Below are 12,500 nucleotides of genomic sequence, written 5' to 3'. Positions count from 1 at the left end.
AAGGGCTGCACATCTCCCCATTAATTGCTGAGGGAGGTTTGCATATGGCCACTGGAGTGGTGCTCGCCGACCGCCTGCTCGCTCAGACGGTCGCTGTGTGTGTGTGTGTGTGTGTGTGTGTGTGTGTGTTGGTGGTGAGAGAGGTGGTAACAAGACAGGTGGGCCTTCATCAGTGTACTGGCAGCTGTGACTGTGGCAGGTTTGTAATGGGGTTGTGTGCGTGTGTGTGTGTGTGTGTGTGTGTGTGTGTGTGTGTGTGTGTGTGTGTGTGTGTGTGTGTGTGGCATGCATGATGCCACAAGTCCGTTGAGGTAAAGGCTTTTGTGCGTGCGCGCACACGTGTGTGTGTGACTGTGTGTGTGTGTGTGTGTGTGTGACTGTGTGTGTGTGTGTGTGTGTGTGTGTGTGTGTGTGTGTGTGTGTGTGTGTGTGTGTGTGTGTGTGTGTGTGTGTGTGTGTCTGTGTGCAGAGCTGGCACTGGTTGGAGCATCTAGTTGACTGGGAGGGGAGCAGGTGACAGTTTGAGTGTGAGGGAATGAACCAAGATTGCGAGAAAAAAAATGTGCCGATTAAAAAACCGGGAGAAATGGAAAAGTGTGAGATTCCAAACTCATTTCGTCTCTGAATGTCATCTATGGGGCTGCATCAGCCCCATAGGTATGTGTTCGTAAATAGCCATAAAGTGGGAGGGCTGGAACAGCAGAGGAGAGAGGAGAGAGAGACAGACACCAGTTGGTTGGCGAATTAACTGTGTTATGAGTGAGCAGAGTAACTTACACCATACGTCGGTTTTTATTAATACGACATAACCATTCTTTCACTTCCGTTCTGATGGCACGTACTGTCTCATGACTGTCATTAATATCGTCTCTTCCTATAAATATATATCCCTTGTGTTTTTACAATGGAGTTATGGCACATGTGTGTGCAAGAGGGAAATGCGAAAAGATTATGTTATTGTAAAAAGGGTTACTGTCGGTCAGAACTGAGAGTTAGATTTTGCGTCTTTATTGAGGAAATGCGTGACGTTTGGGAGAGATATAAAAGCCTAGAGGTGTGTGAAATAAAATCGATATCGATGGAAATCTTATTTTTTTTGTATGTTGGTACAGAGTTCATTACTTTTGTAAAGAAAGCTGCTTAATGTTTGTTTGTAGTGTAATAAAAGACAATGGAAGTAAATGAATCTGTTTTCATTATGGATCATTAGAAAGCACTTTGATTATTAGTCACACAGAGTGAGGGGTGAATAAATCATGTATTGGATGCATCGGTAATCGATGTATAATTAAATCGTAGCCCTCTCTGAATCTGAATGGAATCATCAGGTATACCGCCTCTATAAAACATATACTGTAACAATCCTTTGGTTCTTTACAAGTCCATTACAAATTTAAATTAAAAATCACATAGGGGCCATTCCCGAGTCGGTATGGTATGGTATAAAAATATTATAGTCTAATTTTAGTTAGTAAACACATAAAGGATTAATGTAGTAGCGCTAATTAACCCATTTTGGTGTTAGCACTATGTTATGCTTTAGCTATTGAAAAATAGCAGATCTACAAGCTCATAGCGCGCCACCGAGTGGCGCGCTACGAGCTTGTAGGTCTGCTATTTTTTGAAAAATCGAAGAACGACTGACGTACGGCAGAAGACATTTTTAGAATCTGATCTCAGGTCAGAATGGAAAACTGTCAGGATGTAGAAGACATTTTTTTAATCTGATCTCAGGTCAGAATGGGTTAACTTAAAACCCAGGATTTTACTGTGCAGTCTGTGGCTGGCAGTGGAGGCAATAGCAGTCAGTTAGCGCGGTGAACTTCAAAGCTGCTGTGTGTGTGTGTGTGTGTGTGTGCGTGCGTGCGTGCGTGCGTGCGTGCGTGCGTGCGTGCGTGCGTGCGTGCGTGCGTGCGTGCGTGCGTGCGTGCGACTCTTACCTCGCCCCCGTTCACGTACTCCATGACAAAACAGAGGCGGTCTTTCGTCTGGAACGAATACTTCAGTGACTGAAAAAACAACCACAACCGCACACACATTTTCTTTGGTATACTCATTGGTACAGTATATACCGTTTGCAGAATCACAGTGTCCACCTACGCACCCAGGTGTATTATTAATATTATTATTATATTTCATTTGATCACCTTAGATCCACTGAGATGAAAAAAAATACTTGTCACAACAGAGACCGAGAAATGCAGCAGTAAACATAACCTCTATAGCCTACATATACAATATAAAACAATAACATTAATCATGGAAATTGGCGACATTTTCTGTGTGTATGTGTATGTGTGTGTGTGTGTGTGTGTGTGTGTGTGTGTGTGTGTGGGGGGGGGGGCTGCTAAACAAAAGAACAGTTGCTCTCTGTCTCCAGGTGTGACAGCGGCAAACTGTGAACCGCCATTGTTCCCACTGACTGTGTGCGTGCGTGTGCACGTGCACGTGTGCGTGCACGTGTGCGTGCACGTGTGCGTGCAGTGCATTTCCATTGAGCAGCAGCATCTGGAGCATCAGAGAAATGACCGGCGGCTGGTGTGTGTGTGTGTGTGTGTGCGTGTACGTATGCGTGTGCATGTGTGTGTGTGTGTGCGCGCGTGTGCGTGTGTGTGTGTGTGTGAGAGCGTGCAACACTAACAGATGTAGACATTGTTAATGTACGCCAGCTTGCTCCCTAGATCATAATTAGTCTCTGGAGACGCAGGTATGTATAGGATCAATCGGGCCGTGCGTGTGTGTGTGTGTGTGTGTGTGTGTGTGTGTGTGTGTGTGTGTGTGTGTGTGTGTGTGTGTGTGTGTGTGTGTGTGTGCGCTCACGGTGAGGAAAGGATGCCTGGTGTTTTTCAGCACTCTGCTCTCTGTTAGTGTGTGTGCCACTTCATCCTGTCATGGATGGACAGAGATATACACACAGTGTAAACACACAAGCATGAAACTCTCAAAAGTCCTAAAGCACAAGTCAAAATGACCATTGGAAAACTATTACCGTATTTACAATACCGCACGATCCCTGAGCCGAACGCTTTCCGGGGGTTCACAGGACACTCACAAAAGGTGAATTGTTAATTTTGCCCTGAGATCTGATTCTAAAAATGTCTTCTAAATCCCGACAGTTTTCTGAAAAAGCCATGTTTCTATGTCAGTCGTTCTTCGATAAAAAAAAAATATAGCAGACCTACAAGCTCGTAGCGCGCCACTCGGTGGCGCGCTACGAGCTTGTAGATCTGCTATTTTTCAATAGCTAGAGCATAACACCAAAAGGGGTTCCCGCCACAAAATGGGTTAAGAATGTAACTGAGTTTAATTGAACTGAACGGTAAGTATAGGTCCATCCTCCATAAAATATACAATGAATTCAAACCATTCAGATGGCTTAACATTACACTGTACAATGTGAAGTAAAGCATTGCCTATAGTTTGCTATATATACTATTGATTGAAAATTGCATTAACGGTTCGTAGAAGGAGCACAGTCCAATACAAGGTCTGCAAAGAGCGTTGAGATACCCAGAAAAGCCTAGACCATTTTCACATTCATATTGTTCAGTTCAAAATGATTTGCTCTAAAACTATGTTATGCACACAGTAATATCTGCACACAACTTGATATCACACACTTATACGGCAATTTCCTCGTATTGGGATAGTATTTCTACTATACTAACTATGTGGAAATGGAAATTAACTTAACTAAATCAAACACACGTGTAAAGCAATTCATACTGTTTAAAGTACAATTTACAATTTAGGCATGCATTTGGCAGACGCTCTTAATCCAGAGCGATTTACATTAAAGGGGAATTTCTCCCTAAACCTTTTTTTTTTTACAAAAGTAAGTTAATAATTATGTATATTGACCAAAATTATAAAAAATAAATAAAAAAATATAAAATATAGGGGAGCTGGCGCTGGGGCTGGAGGGGTCTAACGTCAGCTGACGTAGGCCAGGAAGAGTGCAGTGTCAACAATGCATGGAGTGTTGCCGTCACATCATCTATAGAACAGATGTGAACAAAAAACTAAAAACAATTGCGCGATTGAATAGGAGTTCTATAGCGTTAGACCCCCCCCCCAGCCCCAGCCCCCTCTCCAGCCCCAGCCCCCTCTCCAGCCCCAGCCCCCCCCCCCCCCCCCCCCAGCCCCAGCCCCTGCTCCCCTATATCTTTATTTTATTTAATTATTTTGGTCAATATGCATAATTATCAACTTACTTTTGTAAAAAAAAAAGTTTAGGGAGAAATTCCCCTTTTAAGCAAGAACAAAAAAATGGCGATACATCATATACATAAAGACTATAGTTATCATGACTCATACGTAAGCTACGGACATAACAGTGGAATATATCTACTGTATATAGTGAAACTATGCATATATACTATATAGTGCTATGTCTACATAAAATGCTATGTAAGTTACATAAGTTGAGCCTTTGCATTGCGCCTGTAAGGTCGTCGGGCTAGGGCGAGTGCTATACAGGTGTATAGCCCCTTTTGGCTTTTGGTGTTAGCATTATGTCATGCTTTAGCTATTGAAAAAGGGGCTATACAGGTGTATAGCCCCTTTTGGTGTTAGCATTATGTCATGCTTTAGCTATTGAAAAATAGCAGATCTACAAGCTCACGAGCTTGTAGGTCTGCTATTTTTTCAGGTCAGAATGGGTTAACAGTGTGGCTGTATAGTGGCTGTATTGGTTCTGTGCGCGGGTCAGTCCTCACCTTGGCTATGATGACTTCTTTTTTCAGGATCTTCATGGCGTAGTATTTCCCACTGGCCTTCTCCCGCACCAGGATCACCTTCCCAAAGGTCCCTTTGCCCAGCAGCTTCAGGTAATCAAAGTCACCCATTGTCTGGAGTCGGAAGACAATCGGCGATTTACTTTAGTCGATGTGTTTTATTGAATAATGTGTTACAGCAACGGTCAGAACATCTATGAAGGTCATTCGATAAGCAGTAAAATAATGTGGGAAAAGACGTTTTGCTGATGACATTTTGACAGGTTGACGATCCACCACTAGAGAGCCTGCAGCCATTAGCAAAATACATTTTTTTAGTTGAGATGAGTTGAGGATAATTTATACTCACTATATTTAGTCGATGCGAATATTACGTTTTGTCAAATGGCAGATTCCTGAGCAATATGGGCGGAAAGGGGGTGCAGTACTTAGTTTAGACAGTTTTTGGTTTAGACTAGTCATTTGGTTAGACCAGTCATTAGTCCTACAACTACAGCCTATCTCAAACCCTCAACCTAAACCTAACCTCCCACAGCAGCACACCTAAACCTAACCTTAACCCATGTCTAACCAATGACTAGTCTAAACCTAACCTCCCACGGGCAGCAGCACACCTAAACCTAACCTTAACCCATGTCTAACCAATGACTAGTCTAGACGAAGTATGCACCCCGGCAAAGGCTCGTCTGAATGTGACTGTGAGTGTGTAGAACACAGTCAAATCCTCCATGTTGATTTAACTCAGTGTGTAAAAACATACCCAAATGGACATGCATTGTGCGTAAAATCCTCAGTGTTAAATTATCAATTTGTAACTCCTTTACGGCAGTGGTTCACAAAGTGTGGTCCGGGGACCCCCAGGGGTCCTTGGGGGAGTTCCAGGGGGTCCCCAGTTAAATGATACACTCTCAGAGTTAAATTAACATTGATTTTACAATATAAATTGGGTTCCCAGAGATAGAAATGCCATTAAATGGGGGTCTGTAGACTAATATGGATGTCAAACTGTGGCTCATTTAAATTAAACTGGGTTGAGAATCACTGCTAGAGTCCCTGGCGTATGTTTTCAAATGGGGGTCCTTGGGCGAGAACCCCTTTTGGTGTTAGCATCATGTTATGCTTGAGCTATTGAAAAATAGCAGATCTACAAGCTCATAGCCGTAGATCTACGAGCTCGTAGGTCTGCTATTTTTGAAAAATCGAAGAACGACTGACATAGAAACATAGCTTTTTCAGAAAACCGTCAGGATTTATAGAAGACATTTTTAGAAATCTTAATCTCAGGTCAAAATGGGTTAGTGTCAATTTGAGGGGTCCTTGACATGAAAAAGTTTGGGAACCACAGCCTTATATGGGGCCATTTCGGCTACAGTTCAGAGTCAGAGTGTGTGGTTATACTTTGCGTTTGTGGTGTGTGGTGGTGATGTCCATCTCCTCCTCGGCCAGGCTGAGGATGTTGGACGTGGGACTACACTGGATCCTCTCCAGGCTGAGGATGTTGGATGTGGGACTACACTGGATCCTCTCGTCCTCCTGTCTCTGGAGCTTGTCGGCCACCATCTGGATGGCCTCTGTCCACTCATCTCTGTAACGGACAGAAGAGTTATTAGACTGCACACCACACCCGGGGGTCCATGAACATTACTTAACATTTTAACCCATTCTGACCTGAGATCAGATTCTAAAAATGTCTTCTACATCCTGACAGTTTTCTGAAAAAGCTACGTTTCCGTGTCAGTCGTCAGTCATTTTTCAAAAATAGCAGACCTACAAGCTCGTAGCGCGCCACTCGGTGGCGCGCTATGAGCTTGTAGATCTGCTATTTTTCAATAGCTAAAGCATAACATAATGCTAACACCAAAAAGGGGTTCCCGCCCCAAAACGGGTTAATTGGTTAACTGATCGACAAAATTGGAGCCAATTAGATTAACCCAATATGTGAGGATATAATCCTCTGATTGACTGATTATGAGGGCAATCGTTAGATGCAGCCTTAAACACTACACTGTACACACTTGCGCGTAAGAGAGAGAATACTAACTTGGAGAGACAGAGAATACAAAAATACAAAATACAAATAACTCCCAGTTCCAGTATCATAAATGCATTTCACGAGTTACAGTTTCCCATAGCACTGTTAACACATGTAAGGATGTGTTAACATCCTTACATGTGTTAACAGTGTTAACAGCGTTAACATGTGTTAACATGTGTTAACTGTGTTAACAGTTAGAAAATTCTAAAGTGAAAGTTGGTTGACTTTGCTTTGGCGAAGACACATTTTCCGAGGCCTGAATGGGACAACCCAACCTGTTAGAAGCAGAACGTTACACTCACATTATGTGTTTGGATTGATAAAGCAACATTGTTTGAATTTAAAATACTGTCTTCAGTTCGCTTAGAGCGCGACGGCAGATGCAGTTTTTCCCCTCCTAGATTTGCAGAGGCACTAAAGCGGTTTCAATTAACACAAACACCTATTTGTTCAACAGAGAGGAAGCATGGTCGACTAGAGGATCCACCCAATGAGCAATGATCACAGAGCAGAACTAATGCCGACCAGTGTGTGTGTGTGTGTGTGTGTGTGTGTGTGTGTGTGTGTGTGTGTGTGTGTGTGTGCTCGCTCACATGCGTTGGGGGGGGGACAATGCATTGTTGTTAGCAAACGCTGTTCCTCCCCATTGACTTTCCATTAGCTGTGTTGTTCAACATCTGTTGAGAGTGTGTGTGTGTGTGTGTGTGTGTGTGTGTGTGTGTGTGTGTGTGCGTGCGTGCGTGCGCGTGCGTGCGTGCGTGTACATAATTTATAGTGTATAGCCATGCATCAGAATGTATGGGCACATAAATATTGAATCTTTTAGACGCCAAGCTTCCCTTTACTCAGACAGAATAGAATAGAATAGAATCACAAAATCACAAAAAAGTTTAACTACTGATGAAACTACTGCTTTAAAGTCAAAGGTGGTTTTAAACTAGGTCAAAAATTGTTCTACAACAAAAGCGGGGAAAAATAGGACTTCACCAATACAGAATGAATGAAAGAAAGAATTAAAAAAAAAAGCATTTCAAAAAATCCCCCCTTGATCCTCAGCTTTTGAAAAAGCAATCTGTTACGACCTCGATACGCCAAAAGGCACAAACAACACGGGAGGTCAGGAAACATACAAGACAACAACTCAAGCTTGAAACAAGCATTTCTTCCTTTTCTTACAAAAACACAATTCGCGGAATACAAAAAGAAAGAAAAGGAAAAAACCCGAAATACAGAAGTTGATTGGTGCTCTGGGAATGACTTCAGAGCACTCTACAGAGGTGAACCAAGGGCGGTGTTTCCTATATAATCCCCCCACACTGGTGCCGTGGGAAACTCTGAAATCACTGGAAGACTTGTGGGGTACCAGAATCTGCTTACTTATTGATCATGCGTCGTGATAAGATGGTAATAATAAACCTGTCTGACTCCCAAACGTCCACCCCGATTGCCTTTTGTTTGGGTAAGCTAGCCCATATGTTTCCTCGCAGGATCTGACGGAAAACATCCATCCAAACCCAAAGGGAAGCGTGTTTTAAAAGATCTGAATCCCTTTCGACTGCAAGCAGAGCTCTGAACATACCCTCTACACACTCCAAAACAAGGGCGAACTCAACTAAACAATGCAACACTCAATTTGTGACAAGTGCGTGCGTCTGTGTGTGTGTGTGTGTGTGTGTGTGTGTGTGTGTGTGTGTGTGTGTGTGTGTGTGTGTGTGTGACTGTGTGTGTGTGTGCGTGTGCGTGCGTGCGTGCGTGCGTGCGTGCGTGCGTGCGTGCGTGTGGACACATAAAAAGCAACAGGAATTCTCTCAAGGTCAGGCAGCAGATAAATGCTCTCTCTCGGTTAGAGAGAGTGTTTTTTTCTTTTGTATAATGAGTTTTTTTTGTTGCTAATGAGAGATAATGGGCCTGCCTACAGTCAGGCACTGTGCCAGTGTGTGCCACCACTCTCTCCTCACGGCTGGGGCTGCGCTAGCTGGACCACTGCCAGGGCTGGTACAGTAGCAGCGATATACAGTCTCTCTCATACAGTATACGTGCACATCCAGCGTACACGAAACTTTTCAAACTGACAAGCTTCAATCGGCGCGCCCACATCTCCTCAACACACATACAAGTACAAGGTGCATGCAGATGCAAACGCGTACACAGTGCACGTGTGCGCGCACTGTGTAAGTATATATGCCTTTGTAAGTATGCCTTTTCTCACACTCTTATAAACCGCGAGGAATGTCAAAGGAAAGCCGGCAAACTTCAACCTATATCTTATAGTGTGGAGAGGAGATCGAAAATATTGTGTGGCCGAAAATACCCTATGCCTCCAATGTATTTCTATAAAATACCCTATGTCTCCAATGTATTTCTATAAAATACTCTATGTCTCCAATGTATTTCTATAAAATACCCTATGTCTCCAATGTATTTCTATAAAATACTCTATGTCTCCAATGTATTTCTATAAAATACCCTATGTCTCCAATGTATTTCTATAAAATACTCTATGTCTCCAATGTATTTCTATAAAATACCCTATGTCTCCAATGTATTTCTATAAAATGCCCTATGTCTCCAATGTATTTCTATAAAATACCCTATGTCTCCAATGTATTTCTATAAAATACTCTATGTCTCCAATGTATTTCTATAAAATACCCTATGTCTCCAATGTATTTCTATAAAATACTCTATGTCTGCCATATAGAAACCTCTTAAAATCAGGGGGTATAGAGCGTCGCAGTCCCTCCCCCTTTCAGGACAACGAACGGCCCAGGAAATGAAAACGCAATGCATTTCCCCATAGGCAGTTTTTATTTAATTTATTTAAAGACCTTTTAAGCGTCGTACGAAGCCAACTCTTGTCGTGACAAATCATGACAACACACACAATATTTCGGGCCAAACAAAGAATTAGAAAGTGGAAAAAAACGGCAGGTTACAACACTTTTTTTGTTGTTTTTCTTCTTTGTAATTATTTGTTTGGCCCAAAATATTGTGTGTGTTGTCATGATTTGTCACGACAAGAGTTGGCTTCGTACGACGCTTAAAAGGTCTTTAAATAAATTAAATAAAAACTGCCTATGGGGAAATGCATTGCGTTTTCATTTCCTGGGCCGTTCGTTGTTCTGAAAGGGGGAGGGACTACGCCGCTCTATTACATCATTTGCTCAAACCGTGGCCTCGCTCTGCGCTCTTTCATATTATGGCATATTATGACTAATTCAAGGCCGTTTTGCGCACGCCACGGGTGTCGGAAAGTGCATCTTACCGTGCTCATAATTCCAATATGACATTGGCCACGCCTCCATCTCTTAAAATTGGTCACATTCATATCATATGACGTTCATAATTGAGCTATATGTCTCCAATGTATTTCTAATAAATACCCTACATGTCTCCAGTGTATTTCTATAAAATACCCTGTCTCCAATGTATTTCTCAGTGAGATGTTGACTTTGTAAAAAGATGACATCAAACACATTGTTTCATGTCATCAAGCGTACAGATTGTTTACACCTGATGACACAAATACATACAATACATTTGAGTAGCAATAGCAAGCGAGTGAGTGAGTGAGTGAGTGAGTGAGTGAGTGCGTGCGTGCGTGCGAGAGAGAGAGTAAGTGTGTGTGTGTGTGTGTGTGTTTTAAATTGAGACGACTGCAACTGCTTATTTGAATATCTGAGAATACACTATTAGAAGCTTGCATACATCTGACAGAACTGGACAGACAGCTGTAACACACACACACACACACACACACACACACACACACACACACACACACACACACAGTCACACACACACACACACACACACTCAAAGGACGCACGGAAGCATCTGTGGTCTTCTGGGCAAAGCTGTTCATTTGCTGCAGATAAACACCTCAGCTCCTCAGAAAAGAACGGAGCAGCTGGAGAATTTATGCCGGCACTACTTGAAAGGTCTCCTTTCTATACTGGCTCCTTCTTTCCACGCACACACACACACACACACACACACACACACACACACACACACACACACACAGTCACACACACACTGTACCCGTTTCCCTCCCCTGCTTCTTTACCCTTCCTGCCGAGTTCAACATCAAAATGTGCTCATGATTTTATTCAGAGTCAGAGCCAGAGTTATGGCGACACCACACTTAACTTGCTGTGCGGCGCAGTGCCGAGAGTGACTCCATGACCCCATGACCCCGTTATGTAGCATACTTTGTTTCACAACTGTAGAAACAACAACAAGGGGTGTATTTGTTGCTATAGATATGCATATACTCAAACTTGACAGAGAATGTGGTCCATGTGAATCTCGTGTAAAAGTGGAGATATGGTATTTGACTACAAGTTTCCTGACAGAACTTTCAAATGGCTATGACAGTAGATGACAAGAGCCGACTCTAAATCACAATTACATCATTATCGGGTGAGTATACACACGAAGCGCTATGAATTAGAACGCTGCCTGGATGAATCTAGCTTGTATACATTGGCTATTTTCACAATTTAAAAACGTTTTTTTCCTCAACCCATTTTGGTGGCGGGAACCCCTTTTGGTGTTTTAAGCGTTACGTTATACTTTAGCTATTGAAAAATAGCAGATCTACAAGCTCATAGCGGTCTGCTATTTTTTTATCGTGAAAATGCACCACAAATCTTTGAAAATTGAACACATATTCTTTCGGAAGACTTTTTTTTTTAATATTTCGACGTCAATAATAATTAAAAAATAAACTGTTTTATTAAACATACAAGCTTTCCACCCAACAAAGCATTCAGAGCCGCGACTGACTGACCTCTCGTCGGGGGAGTCCACGTGGAATGTCCTCTCGATGACGGTGGTCCACTGCAGACAGCGGATGATGAAGGTGTTTGGCTTGGGCCTCTCCGTCTTCATCAGCTGGCATTCTGGGAGAGGAGCGAAAGAAGAGAGGATCACACCGACGTTCAACACAAGCAGCTTTTTTTTGTCTTCACATGATGGCACTGAGGTCCGGTTGTTTTCCCACAACTCATACAGGTACAAGCAGGTACAAAACATATATATATATATATATATATATATATCCGCCTCGTTGACGGCGGACTGCTGGGCGAGCGCTGGCGCTTTGGCATTGGGGGGGGGGGGGGGGCGTCAGACCAAAATTTTATGAATTCTGTACTGGCCATATAAGGAGCATGTCTTGAGTGTACAGGGTTCGATGAGGTCAACATCAAATACTGTAGAATAACTCAGAACAGGTCAGCTCCATATATGGAGATTAAGGGTGGTAGCGGGGGACAGGGTTGTACAGGGTTTGTACGTGGTTTGTTGAGGGCCCAGGTGAGAACGCTAGTTTTCGCCTGGCTGCCGGGCACGGCTGCACTAATAACTTTGGGGGCGGGCCCGTCTAGAGTTTGAATGGACAGGTATCAGTCAAAAGGGAGACATCGAAGAGGAAGGATGGATGGGGAAGGATCAACATATGGAATGTCAGAAACGGTTCTGACATATATCCATATATGGAGATCTAAGGGTTTGAGGTTTGAGGTCAGATGTAGAGTTGCTGGCCAATATCGATGACCTCAGGGATCTCCTTATATGGGCTTAACTGCGACAGAAGGTCGCATTTACTATGACATATAAGGGATCTCCATCCCTGATGATGTCACGTGATGTCACGAGACCTGGGCACCATATATGGGGGCTTTCCAATGTATGGGGATTTTGAGTGATTGACTGACTGACGG

General features: G+C 43.0%; 1 protein-coding gene across 1 annotated transcript in view; it reads right to left on the bottom strand.

The window, feature by feature from the left end:
* Nucleotides 1-12,500, bottom strand: part of akt3a (v-akt murine thymoma viral oncogene homolog 3a) — a gene marked incomplete at both ends in the record, with an annotated part of 77,524 nt that overhangs the window by 27,160 nt on the left and 37,864 nt on the right. The window contains 5 exons of the mRNA XM_083774452.1: nt 1,941-2,009; nt 2,821-2,886; nt 4,719-4,850; nt 6,135-6,321; nt 11,567-11,678. Of these exons, the coding sequence (XP_083630578.1) occupies nt 1,941-2,009; nt 2,821-2,886; nt 4,719-4,850; nt 6,135-6,321; nt 11,567-11,678 (566 nt within the window). The remainder of the gene's footprint in view (nt 1-1,940; nt 2,010-2,820; nt 2,887-4,718; nt 4,851-6,134; nt 6,322-11,566; nt 11,679-12,500) is intronic.

Source organism: Protomyctophum parallelum (genome assembly GCF_964188405.1).
Source record: "Protomyctophum parallelum genome assembly, chromosome: 10".
Classification (NCBI taxonomy): Eukaryota; Metazoa; Chordata; class Actinopteri; order Myctophiformes; family Myctophidae; genus Protomyctophum; species Protomyctophum parallelum.
The sequence above is the reverse complement of the archived record's forward strand: the minus strand, read 5'-3'. Positions and strand labels throughout refer to the sequence as shown.